The sequence below is a fragment of the Fusarium pseudograminearum genome, chromosome 4 (assembly GCF_000303195.2).
Source record: "Fusarium pseudograminearum CS3096 chromosome 4, whole genome shotgun sequence".
Classification (NCBI taxonomy): Eukaryota; Fungi; Ascomycota; class Sordariomycetes; order Hypocreales; family Nectriaceae; genus Fusarium; species Fusarium pseudograminearum.
In genome coordinates, this window is record NC_031954.1 from 2,564,357 (window position 1) to 2,586,427 (window position 22,071).

At 48.5% G+C, this 22,071-nt stretch overlaps 8 protein-coding genes across 8 annotated transcripts, besides 1 other annotated feature; 4 read left to right on the top strand and 4 right to left on the bottom strand.

Annotated features, from left to right (window-relative positions):
- Positions 1-562: 562 nt before the first annotated feature.
- On the top strand, positions 563-1,757 carry FPSE_04086 (uncharacterized protein; the record flags this gene model as incomplete). Its single annotated transcript, XM_009257204.1, has 2 exons — positions 563-665; positions 718-1,757. The coding sequence occupies 2 exons, from the start codon at positions 563-565 to the stop codon at positions 1,755-1,757; spliced, it is 1,143 nt and encodes a 380-aa protein (XP_009255479.1).
- A 380-nt stretch (positions 1,758-2,137) lies between these two features.
- FPSE_04087 (uncharacterized protein) lies at positions 2,138-2,815 on the bottom strand (the record flags this gene model as incomplete). The annotated part of the gene is made up of 1 exon (XM_009257205.1): positions 2,138-2,815. The coding sequence occupies one exon, from the start codon at positions 2,813-2,815 to the stop codon at positions 2,138-2,140; it is 678 nt and encodes a 225-aa protein (XP_009255480.1).
- Positions 2,816-3,543: 728 nt separating this feature from the next.
- On the bottom strand, positions 3,544-5,046 carry FPSE_04088 (uncharacterized protein; the record flags this gene model as incomplete). Its single annotated transcript, XM_009257206.1, has 2 exons — positions 3,544-3,989; positions 4,050-5,046. The coding sequence occupies 2 exons, from the start codon at positions 5,044-5,046 to the stop codon at positions 3,544-3,546; spliced, it is 1,443 nt and encodes a 480-aa protein (XP_009255481.1).
- A 2,372-nt stretch (positions 5,047-7,418) lies between these two features.
- Positions 7,419-8,414, top strand: FPSE_04089 (uncharacterized protein; the record flags this gene model as incomplete). Its single annotated transcript, XM_009257207.1, has 3 exons — positions 7,419-7,597; positions 7,661-7,879; positions 7,931-8,414. The coding sequence occupies 3 exons, from the start codon at positions 7,419-7,421 to the stop codon at positions 8,412-8,414; spliced, it is 882 nt and encodes a 293-aa protein (XP_009255482.1).
- A 1,767-nt stretch (positions 8,415-10,181) lies between these two features.
- FPSE_04090 (uncharacterized protein) lies at positions 10,182-11,365 on the top strand (the record flags this gene model as incomplete). Its single annotated transcript, XM_009257208.1, has 3 exons — positions 10,182-10,290; positions 10,382-10,558; positions 10,623-11,365. 3 exons carry the CDS (start codon positions 10,182-10,184, stop codon positions 11,363-11,365), a joined length of 1,029 nt encoding a protein of 342 aa, XP_009255483.1.
- A 649-nt stretch (positions 11,366-12,014) lies between these two features.
- Positions 12,015-14,033, bottom strand: FPSE_04091 (uncharacterized protein; the record flags this gene model as incomplete). Its single annotated transcript, XM_009257209.1, has 1 exon — positions 12,015-14,033. One exon carries the CDS (start codon positions 14,031-14,033, stop codon positions 12,015-12,017), a length of 2,019 nt encoding a protein of 672 aa, XP_009255484.1.
- Positions 14,034-14,313: 280 nt separating this feature from the next.
- Positions 14,314-14,345: a microsatellite.
- Positions 14,346-14,935: 590 nt separating this feature from the next.
- Positions 14,936-17,852, top strand: FPSE_04092 (uncharacterized protein; the record flags this gene model as incomplete). The annotated part of the gene is made up of 2 exons (XM_009257210.1): positions 14,936-15,439; positions 15,489-17,852. 2 exons carry the CDS (start codon positions 14,936-14,938, stop codon positions 17,850-17,852), a joined length of 2,868 nt encoding a protein of 955 aa, XP_009255485.1.
- A 1,380-nt stretch (positions 17,853-19,232) lies between these two features.
- On the bottom strand, positions 19,233-20,282 carry FPSE_04093 (uncharacterized protein; the record flags this gene model as incomplete). The annotated part of the gene is made up of 2 exons (XM_009257211.1): positions 19,233-19,924; positions 20,129-20,282. 2 exons carry the CDS (start codon positions 20,280-20,282, stop codon positions 19,233-19,235), a joined length of 846 nt encoding a protein of 281 aa, XP_009255486.1.
- Positions 20,283-22,071: the final 1,789 nt, after the last annotated feature.

Below are 22,071 nucleotides of genomic sequence, written 5' to 3' on the forward strand. Positions count from 1 at the left end.
CTCTTGATGAATTAACATATCAATGAGATCAAAACATTCATCGCAAGCTTGATATAATTTAAACCTATAGGATGATATACGGCCATGTCGCTGGAACATAGTCGAGGAGAGAATGTCAATTGTTGCAGGGTTGTGTAAGTTATAAAGAGAACATACATGGGTGTTGTGTGTACACGCCTGATATGTAATTACATACATTAGTCCCTGCCTGTATTGATTGACTGTGTATGATCTAAGAAAGAGTTTATGTCTATCTATCTATATTCATTCAGAAATTGTGGCTGCTGGAACAAATTGAATAAATGTCGTTGCTTCATGGTTGATATAAAGTATTGGATTGGGCAACTGCATCTTGGTAGCCGCCCAACCAGCCCCTCACATTTGCATTGCTTGACCTCAGCTTTGATCCCACCCCGCATCAGTTCAGGTACAATCCTCAATGGTTGACTGTCTTCCTCCTGACATCATCTGTTGATACTGGCAAAATATCTGTCTAGCTTATTGTAAGCTTCTGTTTTTGATCTGTCTATATAATTGGTTGCTGGGCCAACATCAGTCTATCATGCCTTCAACGCCCCGGTTCAAACGCCAGCGAGATCCCCGGACACCAAAATCACAAAAGATGCGTCTACCAAAAGGCCGTTATAGTGATGGCAATTGGTGGTGTAAGTTTCTAATTCTTTACGGCCTTCCATCCAGATAATAACATCCGCATAGGTAATTGTGAGCCTCGTCAAAAGGCTACACTCCGTGAAGTCAAAAAGACAGGACCAAACAACGGGAAGCTCTATTGGAAATGCGATGACTGCAATTTCTTTATCTGGAGAGACGAGGCTCAAATGCGCGAGACCGGCTTGAGGACCCCCCGAAAAGGCGATGAATCTGCCAGGTCTGCACCTCCCACCATGACCCAGCAGTCTCTTGTGACGTATGGCTATCAAGTCACTCCAAGCCGGCGCCAGAGTGACGAAGATTCTGTTTATAGCGCGGAATCTGTTGAAGACTCCAGTCCCGACACCCCCATGCCAAAGTCTGCTAGAAACCGAACCCAAGCTTCGAGTCCACCAAAGTCATCTGCGGTGCCATCAGTAATTGTTGAAACTCCAAGTCGTGGACCGGCCAAGAGACGCCGTGGCATCTTCGAAGAGGATGAAGGAGAGTTCAGCGATTTAGGGTCAGACGAGGAGCGTCAGATGGCTGATATTGCGGACAAGAGCGCCGAGAAGGCTGCCCAGCAACGATACACTACGCCCAGCGCTTCGCGCTCTACCGATGCCATTTCTGGATTGCCAACTCCCTCTGTTTCACGCACCCTTTTCCCCACCAGCGAGTCTAAGAGACAAAAGCAGGTCTCGTTTGATGAGACCCCCTCACGGCACACTGGTACCATGTCATCCGCTACCGTTTCTGCAAACACAACACCGTCGAAAACGCCATCCAGACAGCAAGGGCTTACTCCAAGCAGCCCGTTTGAGACGGACTACGACGTGACGGACGAGGTCATGGGCCTTTTGCGAGGTAAAAAGGTTGACTCAAAGACCCTATCATCTGTGCAGAACATTCTGACCACTGCTGCACGCCGCACCAGGGGTATCATGCTGGGACGTGATACCGCCCGGGCAAGTCTCAAGGCCAAAGATGAAAAGATTGCGACCCTACAAGAGCGAATTGTGGAATTAGAGAATCGCGAAAAGATGCACAGAAAACAGATGACAGACATCAAAGCCAATTTGATGAAAATGTACGACGACAATTGATTGTGCAAGTTTGTGAGGAACAGGAATTGGCGATAGTCAGGACACGACAACAATATGGGCGTTGGACTCTGGTAGTGATAGTTAGATATACCCTTTTGAGCAATTGAGTTGAGTTGAAATGGAATGGAATTAGGTGGGTAAGGTCGGTAGGTTTCTTATGAGAATTGGGGAAGGTTTGCATCAGTGGTAGCTGGAAATAGTAATATTGCCAAAGGGGTGCTTTGTAGATACAGCATAATCATGAGTTTTATATTACTGTTCTAGACGCGAGGTCTGAGTCTTTTATAAGCTTGAATATTAGTAGTTTTCTTAGTCTAAACACTTAGGGGTCCGACTCCAGGATAACTCCCCCGAAGCACAATGTATGTTCAATTCATGCCTTAGAAGCTGGGTCCCAACCGTTCGGCGAGGGCCTTTTCGGTGTTGGCATAGACCTCGTCAGGTTCAGGAGTAGCATCAAGCTTCAGAACCTTGCCAACCTCCTCAAAGCGGTCGACGACAGGCATGCTGGTCTCGATAAAGGTGCGGAATCGCTTGCGAATACTCTCGGCGTTGTCGTCCTCACGGCCACTGGTCTTGCCACGCTCAAGAAGGCGGGACTCCATAACAGCTTCGGGGCAGTCGAAGAAGAGGACAAGCTTGGCGGGGCAGACAGTCTCCTCGAACTTGACAGCCTGGTCCATCTTGCGAGGGAAACCATCGATGAGGAAGCGGCCCTTCTGCGAGCCTGTCTCCTTGAGGACAGCGGACATGGCGTTCTCGAGGAGAGCAATAGTCACCTCCATGGGAACGATGAGGCCGTTGCGGATATAGTCCTTGATGAGATCGCCGTACTGGGAACCGGGCCTCTCTTGCTCAGCGCGCAGCAGGTCACCGGCCGAAAGGTGGGTGAAGCCGTGCTCAGAGACGAGCTTGGAGCATTGGGTACCCTTACCGGCACCAGGGCCGCCGAGAACGAAGATGACGGTTACATCTTCAGGGTTGAAGGTGGGAGTTGACTTTTCGGGCGCGGGGATTTGTCCAGCGGACTCGGGCGCATCTTGAGGAATGACAGGCATGATTAGGTAGGTGCGTCTAGAGAGGGAGGGGTTAAAGTTAGTTGAAGGTAGAGTTATCATGGATGAGGGGGAATAATATACCTTTTTTTCGTCTGGTTGTATATTGTCAACGTGGTATCATCTAGGTTGGATCTTATGGCAGAAATAAACAAGGAAAAGAAGCTCGATGCTCAATGCTCAGTTAGAGATCGAGTTGATGCGATGCTGCCAAGACAGGGTGTCCTGGACCCCTTGCCTTTGACAGGCGGTGTCCAAAGATGACTCAAGCCTGAGGCATCCATGATGTGAGTCCACTTTACAAGCTCTTGATCAACGTCTTATCAGATCGACAAGGACATGACAATACGACGAATCACATTCGTACCTACTCCCCAGGTAAGGTAGTTTCAATCCTGTAAATTAAAATGCAAATGCCTTTATTTTGTTGGTCTCTCTCATAATAACATAGCCCTGTCAACTCATCCGAGAGTATCTGATATCGATCTGGCTTGAATTAGTAACATCAACCAAAAGACATTTCCATCCTTCCATAGACAATCCTTGCTGTATGCATGTTCTCTCAAATCACATGCATGGGTTTCGTTCCCGAAGTACAATACTGACCATGCATTCTGGCCTTGACCCAACTTTGCCTTCCTAGCAGTCGCACCAGAAATGAGCAACGTCACTTTGCTCCAAATCGCATGACCTCGCACTTCGCACTTCGCTACCGTTTGCCTCGATATTCTTCATGAGAGATGTACCGTCACCATGGGCTGGCAAAGCTCTATGGCTTGATCGAAGTTACGGCCATCGGCGTTTCCGATCTTTCTAAGTCGGGGCGAGATTTCAACATCCACGTTCTTGACTCCGCTTGTCTCTCCCGTGTAGTAACGGATCTCGACGTCATCCCAGTCCCAATCGCTCTGTAGCCAGTTGGTGAGGTAGAATGCTCTGGATCTCAGAAATTTATCGTTCAGTTCAACTGCTTTGTGAACAATACTCATAAGACGCTTCTGGGGACTCGTCTTGGGTTTCACTTCTTCAGGGTTCATGAAGATTTTTAGAGTCAGCGCCATCTCTAAGGCAATGCTCTTGGCCTCTCCGCGGTTGTGTTCGTCGGAACACTTGGACATCGCATCGGCTTGGCTGGACTTGAATGTACTCAGTTGCGTCATGTCCTCAAAGTCAATTTCTGGGAAATTGTCAGTATAAGATAGAGAGATGGAAATGCAAATGGATGATCTAAACGCACCCGAGATTTCCAAACAGTAGCGATGGAAAGAATTGCCCGCGGGACCTCCCCAGGTAGCCTTTCCGGCTTGGAAGATGTCATCGACGAGATGCTTCCAAATGTAGCGCTGGAAATGGAAAGGAGCCGTGTGGATGTTCTTCTTTTGGAGCTTCTTGAGTACTTCGACGTCTCTCATGTTCGCTCCCCGAGGCGCGGAGTCTCGGTAAGGTTGCTTGGTGAGGACCTGAGAAACAAAGTTGCGAATATCAAACGCGATTCCCTTCCATTCAGTTTCAACATCACAGTCCATCAGCTTGAACGACGAGGGGGCGATGCGGTCCTGCCTCAAGGTGGCGATGAAATGATTCTGCTCTGATATGCGTCTCTTGAGCTTCTGGGTCTCCTCGACTAGCTCCTCGTTTTCTTTGCGTAGGCCCTGGTCATCTGTGGGATGGGTGAAGTCCTTCTCACCCGTCTTAGCAGCTTGGGCCTCCTGCAGCGCCTGCTTGATTGAAGCAATGCTTTTCTGGTCCTCGTTGCGATCGGCTGCATCCTGCTTGATGCGACTCTCCAGAGACCTGATGCATTTGTGCATAGCCTCAATCTCAGGGATGCTGCTGAAGGCTGGCTGTGGTGTGACGCTGGCCTGCGAAGGCGCTGGAGTCATGGCTTGAGTGGACTTGTTAGTCTTGATCTTTATCATGCGTGACTTCTTGGTGGGAGATTCGCTTTCAGCTTCGGGACTGTTTCTTTTCTTGGGGGAAGATGACCGGTTGAGTGTCTCCATAGATGAAGGCATAGACGAAGCAATGCTCTTTGCTGAAATGACTGTGATCGACTCGGGGCTAAAGCCGACACTGGAGTTTTTGTTATCAGCACGTAGAACTCCTTCCAAAGCCGAGATTGGGGGCTTAATAGGCAGGTCATCATCCTCAGAGTCGGGCTCTTTCATGTTCTTCGTAGGAGCTGCAGCTCGAGAAGGGCGTTCCCGTCTCTCAGGGCTGGAAGGGAACATCATCGTGTTTGCAGTTGTCGTTGTTGCTCAAATGAAGAAGAAAAAGAATTTTGCTTGGGGGGCAATGCTGAGGTGCAGAGGTGAAGAGGGGTGGAGATTGTAGGCAGTGTTGAACAAAAGGATAGCATGGAGCTGGCAGTGATGGGAACTGATAAACAGCCAAACGGCCGTTTGGCAGTGCCAAGAACTAGCAATGAATTTGAACAATAGTTGACTCCGCTAAGCAAACAAAAATACATTCGAGCGGCCAATTAAAAAAAACAGTATGCAACTATTTACAAACAATAGAATAGGGAAGCGATGCAGTGAATGCCTAGACGACTGGTTCCTAGATGCATGAGCAACCGGACGTGGTGTGGAAAAGAGTGAGGTGCTTTAAATTGACAAGAGTATGCTCCTCCATGCATTATAACAATAACCTTACTTTTGATAGTAAAGACCTCTGGTATAGATTACACTGGCACCAAATATTACATCTTGCTCAACGGCCTCAAATATGTGCTTGAACAGTGGCATCTCGCCCGAGAAACCCTCGAAGTTGCTATGCAAGATTCCGGTCAAACCTGCATTACTTCTAGTGTTCTCAGTTGTTTTATTCTCATGGCAATATCGGATTGATTTAGTCAAATGCCGACTCGTGGACGAACGAACACAACCGGGGAGACGGGCAATAGTTTGTGTATAATGACTATTTCAGGAAAACCACATGCATATCAGTGTTCATATGCAATATTTCCAAGATAAATATATGGAGCTACAGCTAATCTACTATTGCTGAAGTCGCTGCTCTTTCTTTTTGTTGTTTGATGGTGTATCGCCAGCGATATAAAGCTACAGTGCTTTGGTAGACACTGTTCACGTGCATCTTCTCATATCGAGGACCTACTGTACAGTAGCAGGTAGGTCAAATAAAAATAGGGACAAAACGAAGACTAGACGAAAATACTGATGATCTCTTGGGCTATATATATACTAAAGATGATCTAATGTTCTTATCAGTCACTGCATCAGTAATGGTTTTTATTCAACCTACCTGAGTAGTAAAGGAAACGTCAACTACAGACAGCACTCAAGGAAGACTACTTGCATTTAACTTTGAGGCCGAATCATTAAATAGAGGCAGTCATGGATTTCGTTTCGTCTCCCGAATGGACTTGCGACCCGGTCTTGTTGTGAGACGCTCGGCAAGTACGATTAGAGATATAGCACGCTTCCCTTACCCCAGCAACCATCGCCACCATATAAGTTGGCTTACTGGTAATCAACGCCGATGCTTTCTGATATCAAATCTTATGCTCCAAGGTTCGGTTCCCTGTAACGAATCAACAATCGAAATCAACTGCTGGTTGTCCGCAAGCGGCAGGTTGTCACGTGTGGCTTTTGTTGACGACAGCCATATTCCCCAGACCCAGTAAGAATACAAAGCATGGGCCAAAAGCAAGCGTGTTTTACACGAGAATATTGATCGCAAATTGCTCCGCCTTAATTTCCACCAGCCACCGACGGGGCAGCCGTTATACCGACGAAATGTTGGCCTAAGATTTAGAGGAACCCGCTGAAGATACAAGCGTAAGGGCTTACTATGGATTAGGGCAAATCAAGTATTAGTTAGCAGTCTGTGATACATGTATTTATAGACATGCATCAGAAAGAAGGAGGACGAACGCGTGTGTCTCAAGTAGAGCCAATCCAGTCTGAGCATGCATCCTGGAATGGGAACTTATCCCAGCCCACTGGATCCGTAGAGCCCAACACCCATGCGGCCTGTGTAGTCCCTCATTGGTCAAGCCGTAGAACTGCCGGCCGCTTTCATCCCCGGGCCGTTCTGCACTAGGTGGCTTCATCCCCCATTGACAGGGCGAAATTTGGGGGCTTTTACTCCTTGCCAGGGTTGGACAGAGCCTCTAGCTAAGCTTCTGCACACTGAACCTTTAGCGGGGATAACCGATGCGCACCACAGCATCAGCCCTGATTGGACGACGGCCGAGGCCATGCCTTCTAGAACGACCACTATCAAAATTACGAGACTGGCTAGACTGTCTTTCCCCTTTACCCTTGCTGCACCCACTCCGACTCAACCAGCGCCTCTTGTCTTGACTCGGGACTTTTCATTCCTCCATCCTCTCTTTTATTCTTCTATAATCAATCACATTAGCATTCGCATAATTTGCATTGCACTGCACCGCAACATACATCAATCAGTTGGCTACGTTGTGTCGATTCTTGCTTGCATATATTTTCTCGAGTGAACTCGCCATTGTCCACGTAAACCTTGTCGTCTTCGCCTCGAATCTCATCGCGTCGAATCCCCCTCAACAACTACCGCTTTATTGCGTCCGAATCGATCACCTGAACTTGGATAAACAAACGACAGAATGGCAGAGGGACTCATAGGATGGGTCATGGAGATGACGGCCTGGGTGGCCCCCTTCTTTATCGTCATGTCGCCCATTCTCTCATACGCCGACCAGATCGTCTCCATGTACCGAGCAAAGACCAGTGCAGGCTTCTCTCTTGACATTCCTCTTATTATGCTGGTCGCGTCTTTTCTGAGGTTTGTTCTCCTTCGCTCATTACCATTTGTGGACTGCGACTAATCCGTGTTTCCCGAATACAGAATATTTTACTGGCCCCAAGCCCAATACGATACGAGCTTACTCCTTCAGTCTCTATTGATGGTTGTCGTTCAAGTAGCTCTCCTCAAGGTCGCTCTCGACTTCCGACCCCCTCCGCCCACTAAAGGCGGTGACGCTGGTCTGCCTTTTGCCAGCGCCGACGACAGCTTGATGGGATTTCAGCGCCCCTATAACTTCTGGCAATGGCGATCTCCTCGGCGGTATGTATTGCGTCACTGATATTATTAGGATCCTGGGCTAATCAAATGCAGATACTGGCAAGCTATCATGTATTTTGCTGCTGCTCTCGTTGTTCTTGAGCTTCTCCTCTCCCAGATGCCTGGGCTTTATGCTGTATATGCCAACGCCATTGGATGCATTGGGCTCGGCGTGGAAGCGACACTACCCATTCCTCAGATCTTGATTAACGCACGAACCAAATCATCCAAGGGTCTACGGTTATCAGTCTTGGCTGCTTGGATTGGTGGTGACACCATGAAACTATTCTGGTTCTTCACATCAAAGTCGGAGATCCCCTGGTCTTTCAAGATCTCGGGTATGTTCCAGGCGTCATGCGACTTCTTCCTCGGTTTCCAGTATCTGATCTATAACACCAACACCGCGGAGGAGTCACAAATTAAAGAGCACCCCATGGTTGAGTGGGAGGCACCCAAGGCAACGACGCGAAGCCACAGCCGAAGCCTCACACCTACACGACGACCCGCTCCATTTGTTGTCGCGGAAGAGGTCAAATAGACTATCTGCTATCGAATGTTAAACGATCTAATGAAGGTGATATCGAATCTAATGCGTCGGTTTGATTACGAGCTGCTGCGATGACAGATCGCCAGGAGATTCTGTTTGGAAATTGAAAGAACGAAGCGACCCCTGCAAGAGATGGAATGAGAGACGACACAGGCGATGATATGAGAACGGCTCTGAGTGTGCCAGGAATCGATTCCAAGCGATGATCGAAGCAAAAGACTTGCCGTAATGCGACAGCGATTCCACATGTCGTCTTTGTCTCTCGACTTGTTTAAGTCCCCCACCAATTACGCAATCTTGGAGCGATTGCCGGGTCTTGGCTTCAGTCCAGATCCTGGTCCCTTTTGGTCTCGGCTCGTTTCTAAAACAGGCGTATAAAAGTCTCACCACCAGCATCAGCCACAGTACAGTACCGTTCCATTGTCGTTAGGATCTGTTAGTAGGGCACATATTTAGACAGTATATTAAGCAGCCAGATGCGCATCTAGAGGATTGCCATCTATGAAATGATATAGAACATAGACTAATAATACCATAACATTATTACTTGAATTCTCTCTACCTATTGTCTTTCGGTTTATCCTATTATATTAGTTTATTGAGGTTTTATAAATTTAGCCTTACGTCTTACACTATCTAAGCTTCACTATACGCTTAAGATAGTTTTATTGGCGTGCACCCTCCCTGTCTTTGTTGTTGTAACCTCATAAACGCCAACTTATTCGGGAGATTGATGATCGTTATTTACTTTTACCATATAACATCTGTATAGCATAATAGTTACTACCCTCTTTAAGCAATCGTATTGCCCTGAACTTATCGAGTCCGTCTTGTGTAACACTTTTGCTGTATTACACTAGAGAACTCAACTGACCCACTACTACGACGAAGTTACCTAACAGATAAGACTCGCAAGTCAACAAACATCAAAACTGATATTATCCGACGCATCATCTCTTGGGTTTTATCAAATGTCGACTTTTTAAACAAATTCGCCTTGTTATTCTGTTCAATTGCTCCATTACCTTCATCTTCCAGACTTTATTTGGTCGTCTTTGTCCTCCTTGGCGATTGCATACAGTCGGCCCAGCAACACACATCAAATCGCACCAGAAATAGGTGCATCTACTACTTCTCCTGTGTGATCACAGTAGAGCAACTCATTCAGATGATAGTTGGAATTTCTATCCATCTCTCAACTCTTTAATTCTTAGGGTCTCTAGTTTGCTGCCTCTCGTCAGTGAATCATCCACAAACTCATCTGCATATATCACCCTCCACTCTCTCTAGCATTCATTTCATCTTCTTCGCCTTCACATCTCGCACATCACATCACTCACTTCCTCTCAGCGCAAACCACCGCGCATATCTTCTTCACCTTCCATCGCCTTTCCCTATTTAGGCAGTAGTATATCTTCAATTCACTTCAACGTGCTTCTTCACCTTTTCTTTCCTCAACTTTCTCTTCTTTCATCTCTTCCTCAACTCGAGGCTCAATTCTACTTTGCGCTTTCATCTCTGTATCGCGATATTCATTCTTTTCGCCTCAATTGTCGCGACGAGTAACATCGCTTACGCACCGACTCAAAGTCATTCAGCACGAATTCCATTGCATTCTATTTCTTTTGAGGTTAGTTTCATCTCCTACCCTTCCGTCGCATCTGCTCTCTCCCTTCTCCCCTCAGTATTATCACATGGTCTTCATCAATCTCTACAACAATCAAACTGATAACATCTCAGACCAGATCTACATCCAAGATGGCCCCAGCATCAAACGCCAAGGCCAACTACAAGACCTACGAGGCTCAGGCCCGTATGGTCCGCGCTATCGTCGCTGCGCACCCCGATGTCAAGTGGAACTACAAGGGTAAGACCATCTTTCTCTATATTCATGCATCTTATTCTCTATTGTCCTTCTTCGCCTATGACTGTGCCTGGGGTTGACACTCCGCCCTCAGAAATCGCCGCCTGTTATGGCTCTGATATGACTGATCATGCCCTGAACCATCGTTTCCGAAAGGTTCGGGCTGCGACCAATATCATCAGCATTGCGCGTGCCCAGGGCTACGATATGAAGGATATGTCCACCGACGAGAACCTGCTCCCTTCTACCCAGCAAGGCATCGACAAGAACAGTAGGATCTCCGACCTTGTCGTTTCCTCTCTGCGTCAACACTTGCTAACATCATTGCCTCATAGACATTGCCAAATACTTTGGGCAATCCACCACCGACGGAATTCAGTTCCAGTTCCGCACCATCAAGAAGGACGCCGAGGCTCTTCGTCAAACTGCTAACAATGGCGGTGATGTTGCCGGCTGCCTGAATCTCGGTACAGGTGCTGGTCCCAACACTCCTTCGAAGCCTACTCCCGCCCGGAGCCAAGTAAGCCGCTCAGGAAAGGGATCCAAGCGCAAGAGCTCCCTTCCAGTTCATCCTATCAAGCGCTCCGATTCGGATGAGGAAGACGAGGATGACATGAACTTTGACGAGCTTGACTACACTCCGTCCAAGAGAACCAAGACCACTGGCCGTGGGGTCACTCCTCGCACAGCTGGCCGGAAAGCCGCTGCTACTATCGCCGAATCTTCGACCCAGTATCCAGACAGCGAGTCCCCCAACGAAGACGCACCCACTCCTACACCTGCCGCTGCTGGCCAGTATACTTACGCTGGCCATGGCGGTCACGCCAGTCATGCTGGTCACCCTGCCGCCAGCGCCGCGACATTTGCTCCTGTTCCCGCAGTCTCAATCTTTGGCAACGTTGAACGCAAGCCTTCTATGCCGATTCCGGCGCCGACTGTGACTGCCACCCCTGACAGTCTCAGTATCTTTACGTCTGGCCGATCAGAGTTCCCTGGCGCTTTTCCGGACGACAGCAACGTTCTCGAACCTCCTCCCGATGACGAACACTATTTCGACTGGGGCAATGGAGAGATCTAATGCCTGCAATCCTAAATGTTTCTCTGGCAGACATTTACCAGTATTTTCGGCAAAGCCAATAAAACTACGGTATGATCTTTAATCGAGACTCTGCAGAGTGTATTATAAAGCCTATACAAAAGCTTTCATACGCAACGGCTTTATTTTGGTAGCAACAACAGCTAAACCAACTGTCGGCATTTAATGAACTCAATGCCCATCATAATCCCCTTTACCCCCAGCACACATACCCAATTTTGCAGCCCCAATTAGCTATATAGTTTCCTTCCTATTTGGCAAGTCTAGCTTTATCTAGTATCTTTCGACGGAACGTAAGGAAAGGGGAAAGAAAAGCGGACAGAGGATTATATATCCTCTATAGCTAGTGAATGAATACAATAAGTAATAAATACAATGCCCATAACTATATGTGTCTTCTGAATATTAGTCTAAGCTAAACTTTTCTTGACTCTTAATTCCTGGTTTATCTTGTACCTAATTCCCCCTTATATATAGTAATCTTCTCTACGCTTAATATTAAGATATATCTTACTGTTCCTTGATTCTTGAACCTCTTATTTCTTGTAATTTACATCTGAGTATTTAAAATCCTATTCAATTTCAATTTTGACAGGTATATTCATACATTTCCAAACACTAGACACCTTGCTTAACTTGACAGAACTTCCCATAGAGCATCCCTATTCACATAGTCATGATGAATTAGGTTAACAAGCCAATAGTCATCCTTGATGCCGTTCAAGAGCTTTTCACTCTCAGAACCCCGGCCGTATACCTTTGCCCACTCACCCCAGATCCCAAACGCCTCCTCGCACCAAGCTCGGAAACTGACCTCTTCGATAATTGTTGGCGTAATGATCTCTTTGCCTGGGAATACACCCCATGTTACGGCATTTGTACTCGGGCTGGCCTCCGTCGAGCCGTCCACGTGACCGCCGATGTCCGACGAGACGTAGTCACCGCGGGCGTTGCTGGCGTAGAAGCACACATAGTCTTGCAGCTCCGAGGATACGAGCTTGGCCTTAAGAATTTCCCATTCGTTTGCCGGGATGAAGAATTCGACAAATGACTTCTGGAAGACGAAACCGTTGGGCGGACCCCAACCAAAGGTGGCGTCGCTGGAGCGTAGGCCGTTGACGGCGGGCTGCGACGCAACGGTCCACCAGCCCTTGCCGTTCAGTTGCAGAAGGTGAGGTTTAATGGTTGAACTTTCTGCCCTAAGCTCCTCCTCGCTCCACGGGATAGCGGAGAGCTCTCCTTGAATGTGCTTGACGAACAGATCGTTAATGTCCTGCCGCGTCTTGGGGTAATCCCAAAGCTTGACGGCCTGCGTCACGGACATATGTAGGCTCACGCCGTATCCGTCAATCTCACCATATGCGGGTGAACGGGCGTCACCAAAACGACCGTTAGGGAAATCGTCCCATGTCGCCTCACGGCCCAACGCACCCTCGCCTTCCGATATGGCCAATGTGTTAGCGCGTGTGTTGACGGCCTCGGCACGCCCGCCGGCCTCCAAGCCTGTCGCTTCCCACTCGGGATACACTGCTGGCCTATCGCCGACAATAACATAATTGTGAGGGTCTGAGGCAACAGAAGAGTGCCTTCTGGACTGTCGAGAGCGGGAGTGGCTGCTTGAACGCATGTTGCCATTGATCTGTAGCGCAGGAATGGCAAGTTCGTCAACTGCGACGACAGCTTCCTCATTCTCAGGGGGGTCAGGGATGAGGTTTGCTCGCTCCAGGATGAAGGACACTGCCTTCTCCAGGTTGAGCGTGTAAAAGTGGAAGCCCTTTGGACCCGGTGTCTTTGACTTGATATCCTTGATCTTGTCTATCAACTCGTTGACGATATCCACACCGACCATCTTTACCCGTTCATCATCACCCTTGACAGCGTCAAGACGTTCAAGAAGATGGTCAGGGATTTTGGCATGGCTCAGCTTGGTGGTTCGCTTAATCATCTGATAGCTCTGGATAGGCATCAGTCCAGGAATGATAGGGATGCTGTTGAAGGCACCGCTGGGGTGCTCTCTCAAAGTGGTTTCGAAATGTTCATATGCTTCAATATCGAAAAAGAGTTGGGTTTGTATGAAGTCAGCGCCGGCTTGAACTTTCTGGACAAGGTAGGGGAGATCGTGCTCCACACTCTGTCCCAGAGGATGGCTCTCCTCGGCGTGGCCCTCGGGGTATGCTGCAACACCGATGCAGAAATAGTCACCATGGGTCTTTCGGATGTATCTAACCAAATCGATAGCCCAGTTGAAATCTTGGCCTCCATCGTCCTCTGAATCTTCAGCGTCGCGGTACTCTTCTCGTCGCGGAGGGTCGCCTCGCAGAGCCAAGATGTTTCTGATTCCCAGAGCCTTTGCATCTGAGAGGGCCTCGTCAATCAACTTCTTGCTCATGTTTGTGCATGTCAAGTGTAGACAAGTTGTAAGTCCGACTTCTCTCTGGCACAACTCGGCCAGTTCAAGCGATTTCTGAGAGGTGCTGCCACCGGCTCCCCAAGTGACATTCACAAAAAGTGGCCGAAGTGCTCGTTCCATTCGATGGAGACGGTCTCGTAGGTTGGAGAATCCCATGGCTGTCTTGGGAGGGAAGAACTCGAGAGAGAAGTAGGTGCCATCAGCCGGCAGAGCGGCGATGCGGTCGGTGATCTTGTCCATTGCGATGGAGGTGAAGGTTGTGGTCGATATTGTAGAAGGTATTTATTCGTGGTATGTGAGTAGAATCCAAGGCGCAAGGTCGAATATTTCCAGTAAGGTTATCACCAACTCGCTGATTGACTGGGTTGGAGAGAGGAGGTTTTGTTTGCGAAATCGGAAACGGCTGGACAATCTAGTTCTGGCCTGTAACGGATCCTTTCTCTTTATCGATTGAGAGCGATCGAGCTCGGTGTGCAGGTGGAAAGTATCTCGACTCAAGGAGATAACTCGGGGTGAGACAAGTCAAGTCGAGTCGAGTCGAGTCGAGTCGAGGACGACGTCGGCGTCTCTTTTTCTTTGATCTTGGAGGGGGTAATTGGGCCGCACGGGCTAGAGTGGACGAGTTTTGTGGCGGGGCGTCCATGATAGCGGGGTTTATCATTTTGTTCACAGACTTCAGTGGCCGTTCTCGGTCTGAGCTACAGCCCGCAAGGGTAATAAAGGGCACTTCGGATACCTAGCCTGTAATTGGCTATTTCTGAACGATTGGATCCAATGAAGTCCTAGGAGTTATGCTAACAAATAGCGTTAAGCAGACACACTGGCAAGTACAAAGTTGAGTGGCGATTTTGCCCTTTATTACCCCTGCGGGCTGTATCGACTCCGGTGGATGTTAGCAGTCATGACGCATCTAACGGTACCTGAGGTCGGCTATCATGAATGTGGTGGACCAAGTACCGGTGGACGAGAGGCATGGGTGGCCCGAGCGTTAATTTTCACCACAGGGTAAGTACATAGTATCTCGAATCGCATCCATAATCTCGACATCCAATTTTTGTGCCTCAGTGTACACAGCTACACTAGGTACAAAGTTGCCTAACACCAATTGATGCAGATAAGCATCATATAATGCCCAAGTACCAATGCCATTACTGCAATCGAGGCTCATAGGCTGCGCTGCTGCTCGGCGCGCCTTGTCCAATCCATCACTCCACAACTCAATTCGGCGTCCGATCATCGCCCAAACAGCAATTGCAACTCTCTCTCGACGATGCTACGCCATTGATCTCACTTCAATCGACGACAAATGGCGCGCGAAATGGAAGAAGTCTAACGGGACTGTGAAACCATTCGACAAGCTTGCCGATAACAAAGACAATTACTATGTGCTACCCATGTTCCCATACCCATCAGGGACTCTACATCTTGGCCATCTGCGAGTGTACTCCATTGCCGATGTGGTTGCTCGGTACCGGTCACTGAAAGGCGACAAGGTCATGCTACCCATGGGGTGGGATGCCTTTGGTCTGCCCGCGGAAAACGCTGCGATCGAACGAAACGTTGCGCCTGAAAAGTGGACGATGAGCAATATGGCCAAAATGAAGGAGCAGCTTGAGCTCATGAATGGAAGCTGGGACTGGAGTCGTGTAGGTGAAACTCCGATTGATCTTCTTTCAGCTCTAATATGTACATTAGGAGTTGTCCACTTGCGATCCCAGTTTTTATAAACACACTCAGAAGCTCTTCCTCATGCTTCACGAACGAGGCCTCGCGTACCAGGCCGAAGCCGAGGTCAATTGGGATCCAGTTGACAAGACGGTCCTGGCAAACGAGCAAGTAGACTCGAACGGCTGCTCTTGGAGGTCAGGGGTCAAGGTTGAGAAACGAAACCTCAAGCAATGGTTCTTCCGCATTTCTGAATTCCGCGAGGCCCTCCTTGAGGAACTCGAGGCGCTTGCAAAGGAGAATGCATGGCCAGAGCGAGTTCTGGCTCAGCAGAAGAACTGGCTGGGAAAATCAACTGGCGCTTCCATCAAATTCCCTGTCTTGGCCATGGGCCATGACATTCGGGCTGCGATCGAAGTGTTCACCACTCGACCCGACACCCTCTTCGGCGTTCAGTATGTGGCTCTTGCGGCCAGTCACCCCACTGTAGCCAAGCTCGCAGATTCAGACCCTGAGTTACAAGCCTTCATTGATACCATCCCTGGTCTACCTGCAGACTCAAAGGTTGGTTATTTGTTGCCGCACCTCCGGGCTATCAACCCGCTCGCCTACCACGAAGAAACACCCGATGCCACTAAAGTCTCACTGCCTGTATACGTTGCGCCGTACGTTCTAGGCGACTATGGCGAGGGCGCTGTTATGGGTGTTCCTGGCCACGACCTGAGAGATAATGCATTCTGGAAGGAGCATCACTATGACGCGCCCGTTCGACAAGTCCTATCCGCATCTGAGGATGATTCGACGACAGCTATGGAAAACGAACCCTTTGTCGAACATGGAGTCATGACAGAACATAGTGGTTCCTTCAAGGGCAAGCATTCAGTTGCCGCCGGGGAGGAGATCGTCAAGTTACTTGAGAAGGTAGAACTTGCCGAATCGGTTGAGAAATGGCGTCTAAGAGACTGGCTGATCAGCCGACAACGATATTGGGGCACCCCAATCCCCATCATTCACTGTGATACATGCGGTCCGGTACCTGTACCAGACGAACAGCTTCCCGTAAAGCTTCCGAATGTGGACTGGGCAGAGACACGCAGTGGTAGTCCCCTGGAGTCGTCGTCTGAGTTTGTCAACACAACTTGTCCCAAGTGTAATAGCGCTGCTCGAAGAGACACTGATACCATGGATACTTTTGTCGACTCAAGCTGGTACTATGCGCGCTTTTCTGATCCGCATAACCAAGATCAACCATTCTCTCCCGAAGCTGGCAAGACTCTTCCCGTCGATACCTACATCGGTGGCATCGAGCACGCTATTCTTCATCTGCTCTATGCACGCTTCATCTTCAAGTTCTTGGCTTCAACAGAATTACTTCCTCAATATACCGAAGAAACCTATAAATCTGCGGAACCATTCAAACGTCTTATCACGCAGGGCATGGTTCACGGCAAGACATACATTGACCCTGACAGCGGCCGCTTTCTTAAGCCTGATGAGGTTGACCTGACGGATCCCAACAAACCTAAAGTGGTAGCTTCTGGAAAGTCAGCCAATATCGCTTACGAGAAGATGTCCAAGTCGAAGTACAACGGGGTTGATCCGTCGGAATTCATCTCCAAGTACGGCGCTGACGCGACCCGCGCACACATGCTCTTCCAGGCTCCGGTTGGCGATATCCTCAACTGGGACGAGGGCAAGATCACTGGCGTCACACGCTGGCTTCAAAGGCTATACGATCAGATCACAGCCATTGCTGTAGAGCCCTATAAGAAAACAATGCCTGCTCGAGACTACCTTGCTGCTAAGCATGAGAGCCTCGGATCGGCGTCTGCAAAAGAACTTGCACAGTGGGATACTGAAGCAGCTATTTGGCGCGATGTCCAACGTACCATTGCTTCTGTTACAGCATCTTATGACGAAGTTTACTCACTCAACACAGTAGTGTCAGACCTCATGATCCTCACCAATACCCTCGCCGACAACATTAAAGCTAGTCCAGTTGTCAAGCGCGAGGCTGCCCAGACTCTCATTTCCATGATGGCACCTATCACTCCCGCGTTTGCTGAAGAGTGCTGGGCTCTTCTACACCCTTCCTCACCTTCTATATTCGAGTCTACCAATTTCCCTAAAGTAGATACCTCCTTGACCGAACTCGTCCGACCTCGGGTACAGCCATGTGCAGTGCAGATCAATGGCAGGGTACGCGGCGTCGTGAGCATCCCGCCTCCTCCTGCTGAACTAGCGGGCGATGAATTGCGTGACTGGATGGTGAAGGAAATCCTTCAGACCGAGGAGGGCGCAGCGCGCTTCTCCGGGGGCCAGTATGATCTGCGTGCAGCCAAGAGGGCTATCGCCGTGAAGGGAGGAAAGACGATCAACTTTGTATTAAAATAGACAGAGCGTGAAAGCATTGTAAGACAAGGATGGATGTATGAGTACTTGTTGCATAAACAACCGATATAGACAGACTATATATGCTACTTGATGATTTGCAGGCGGTGCTTGGATAGCAGTGCGGCTATCAAAGGCGTAAGCCAAACCACTTTGGCACTTCTTATAAACCAGCAACTAGAATATAGTTGTGCACTTCTTACAATTCGATGGCAAGATACTATCATCAAAGATCAGGTATGATGATTTCCATTGAGAGCGGAGTATATATACTGTCACGAGCTTGATATCCATATCCTAAGACAACGTGGCCGAGTGGTTAAGGCGATGCCCTGCTATTTCTCTCCAGAACTATCATAGGCATTGTGTTCGCACGCGTAGGTTCGAATCCTGCCGTTGTCGAATCCTTGTTTTTTTTGCCATCTGTCTGGGTATCAACTATAAATTTTTAATTGAAGTCTTTTGCATTTCAATATCGACATCGTTATTATCCCTTGTTATACTTTTTGTTACACAGTCTATCGACTGGGAGATCCGACTATGGTGCGGCACTCAGGTTTGTTCCTCAAGGAATCTGCCCGCAACAGAGGCCGCACAAGTAATGACTTGACCGACCGTGTATTGGATATGCTTGCGTCAGGACAGATTCAAGGAAGTAGACATTTTGTTTGATATCGTATATTTGACGATTCTGGGTGGCGTGCTGCTGCACGATCCAATCGGGCACACCGCGACACCTTCTTTGTTTAAAGACAACTTTCCTGCACCAGAATCGCTCAGAACCCAACTCGGCATCGTGACAGTATATGATTGGCACACAGCTGGATGTTTCAGCTTACAAGAGACTAAAATCTCGACCGAATCTGGCCATATATACCGATAGTTTGTTAAAGTATGATAGTCTGCAAGAGAGATGCAACATAAGCAAATAGTTCCATCTCAGCTCAGCCACTGCTGACCATCTTCATTTAGTTTTGGGCCGCACCCTGCATACAAGATGCCAAGAGCAGTACTATCTGGATAAGTATTTGAGACTATCATCAGGGGAAGTAAGTTGCGGCGTCGAGACAGCAATCTGCAACTATTATTGGGCTGCAAGTCGCATGCTAATACACCGAGTCTTTTCAGCAGTTCGGACGAAGCCATCCTGCTGCACGGGGCCTGTATCCAAATATCAGGTTTCCAAACTTCCAATCATATGCTAGAAATGTACAGATCTGGCTGTCTGTGTGGCTCGTGATCTAATGCAATGTAGATCTTGCAGCTGAAAACAATCCAACTCCAAATCAAATCGCAATAAAGGCCTTCCAAACGCCACTGAAAACTTATGATGTAGCGCGTAAGCCAACATCTTCAGTGTGTACCCAGCCCAAGAAAGCAGAATTACCCACTACGCTCTGCGCTTCGCTCCTCGTCTTGCAACAAGCTCTCGTTCTCGCGTTCGCTGGATTGCGTGCTCTCAGCGTCACGGTACAAAACGTAGTGCTGGACGATGAAAACAGAGTCGTATATCATGCTGATGTTGCCAAGGGAAAATTTGACGGGGTTTCCAGTAATGCCACTCCAGTCACGCTGTTGGTAGCTATCAATAGCCTGCTGGCTGACGCTGAGGACACCGCCAGTGAGATCCAGTAAGATCTGGAAGATGCTCCAACCTTCGGTGCTCTGGTTTCTGTAGTTTGCGACGATCTGGGGCGTGTACTTGATCAGAGTGACAATAAGCTTCACGTAGCCGACGGCGTAGACGATATCGAGGGCGACCCAGTCATAGACGGCGTCGTTTCCAGGCGAAGCGGAAACAATGGCACATGTGCACAAGACGCCTGTAATACAGCCGGCTGCTACTCCAAGAATGAAGCGACTAGGACGGTTTCCAGCATTGGGGGTAAATCCCCACAGAGCAGGTGAGAGGTACTGTGAGGTTGTGATGATGGAGAGAAACAGGGCGTGAAGAGCGAATGTGATGTCGTTGAACTGGACGGTAGATTCAAGGCCCTTGTGTCTGGCAGCATACTGGGCACGGATCTCGGGTGAGTAGTAGAAGGCTACATTTGAGCTGAAGTATGCAGCGAAACCTGGAAGGAAGCAATATCACCATCAGCAAGGAAGAACAAGATCAGGGGACATGTATTGATAGAGATGGTAGTTAACGGGTCCAGGGCACCAGGGTGATAAGAGCAGGGCTGGCTGGGGGTGTAGGTCGAGCTAACACTCATAACATGTATCATGGATGTCATGGGTCAGGGGGTCTGTGTATATCGGGCCAGGCTGAGACTCACCGAGGACGTTGATCAAGGGGAAATCGACAGTGGTTCCAGTTGTGGAGCGACGACGCCAGTTGAGCAAGGGCTGAGGATAGAAAGACGCGCTCCAAGCGAAAAAGTAAACCCAACCAAAGAGGCCTGAGAGGAAGTTGAGGAATGAGACTGTCATATTGGCTTGTATTGAGCCAGCTTGTCGTTATTACGCGACAAGGCTGAAAGCAGGTGGGGGCGATAGTATGAGAGCAAAAGTAAAGGAGAGTCGAGAGTTGTGGTTGCTCATGAGAAAAGGATCTTGTGATTTGAGGTGAGACCAAGCGCCGTAGAATGAGAGAAGGTGTAGTTAGAGTCTCATGTTCTGACGCCATTTAGGTACGTACTTTGGCGAGTCCCAGATTGGTTAGTGCGGATGGAATGGACAAGACAGGAAAGTGCACAGGGGAAGGCGCCCGTGGCTGACAGGTACAGGATGTGGCTGCATGACCCAATTAGAGATGATAGACCAATCTATCATGACCATGATCATGATATGTTTACATTAATGCACACATCTTCATTAATCGAAATTACACAAGTCGGGGAGAACAGAAGTGATCTAGAAGACATGGACTAAATGGCCAGTGACGGCCTAATGGTTCTCAAGCCAGAACTCTACGGTGAGTTCACGGAGAACATCCGAGCAAGGTTTATTACGTGGAGCAAGAAATAGACACATAGACACAATAAATAATACAGAGAAGGGACAAAAATTGGATATTAAAAAAGGATCAAGGGGCTCGAAATATTGCCTTGGATAAGAGAAGGTTTACAGAGTAATTACAGAATACATGAACGGGAATTGACCGAAACGCCCTGACATGTTGAATCAAGTGGATACTCCATGCCCCCTTTGAAAAAGAGATCTTGTTTTCTAGAACGTCAAAGTATTAGTAGAAACTCACCTTGGAATTGAACCCTTGTCTCGGTAGCGAGCGGTGTATGAAAACAGTCAAAGTTCTAGAGCTGTGAGATCACGCCAGGGAAACGGAAAACCGCACCAGGATGAGGCTCGAAATAGTGGAGCGCATGTAGATAAATAGAACAAGGTCGGAAGAGGCCGGACTAGATGATGTTTAATTGATACAGAGTTTCACGCGGGTTATTTTCTTTGGTAGAGTTGATCGGTAGGTTCGGAGCCGAAGTGGGACACAGCGAAGTGAGAGATCAATAAAGCAATGAAGCAACGAAGCAACGGTCCAGACGATGAACCTTGAATGGTTACCTACAGTAACACTGGTTGGTTACATTATCAGCGGATGTGGCTGCAGCTTGGTGATGCATTCCCGTCCAGGATGCATGCCGTGCTATTTCCGAATCATGCCCGTTTGATTTTCATGACGAATGGTCTGGAAACCCAGCTTAAGTCGACTTGTTTTGAGAGGAAAACATCAAACAATGGAGCTTGCAGGGGTTGAAGAGGACTGGGAATAGAGGCAGGGCAGACAGACTTGGAGGATGACGGTCTTGGACCTCCGTCTACACTGTGGCAGTTCTTCTTTTCTAAACTCTTCTAGATCACCAGATCTATATATATAATCTCCATATATACCTGACCATGACGCATTGCTCCTCTTGCTCTTGTTGTTGTTCTTCTCGCCATATCCCGATAATTCAATCATCACTTACAAGAGTTGTGGACAATCAACTAGACCCTCTATTTCGAGGTTTAAAATGGGACCTCTTAAACTCCCGATACTAAACCTTGCCAATTAGTGGAGTCAGCGGCTGTTCCGCGACGGTGCATCGCTCGGCACCGCAGCGGTACTTGTCACCTTATGCTCAGGCCACTGATAAACACTGATATCTGTGGCTGTCTGTAATTTAATGATAGTGACTGTCCGTTCTATTCCCCTGTAGAGCCGCCTGTAGATGCATTGTCCATGAACGGGCATTCATGGCTGGCTGTAAATGCACACCTCTTC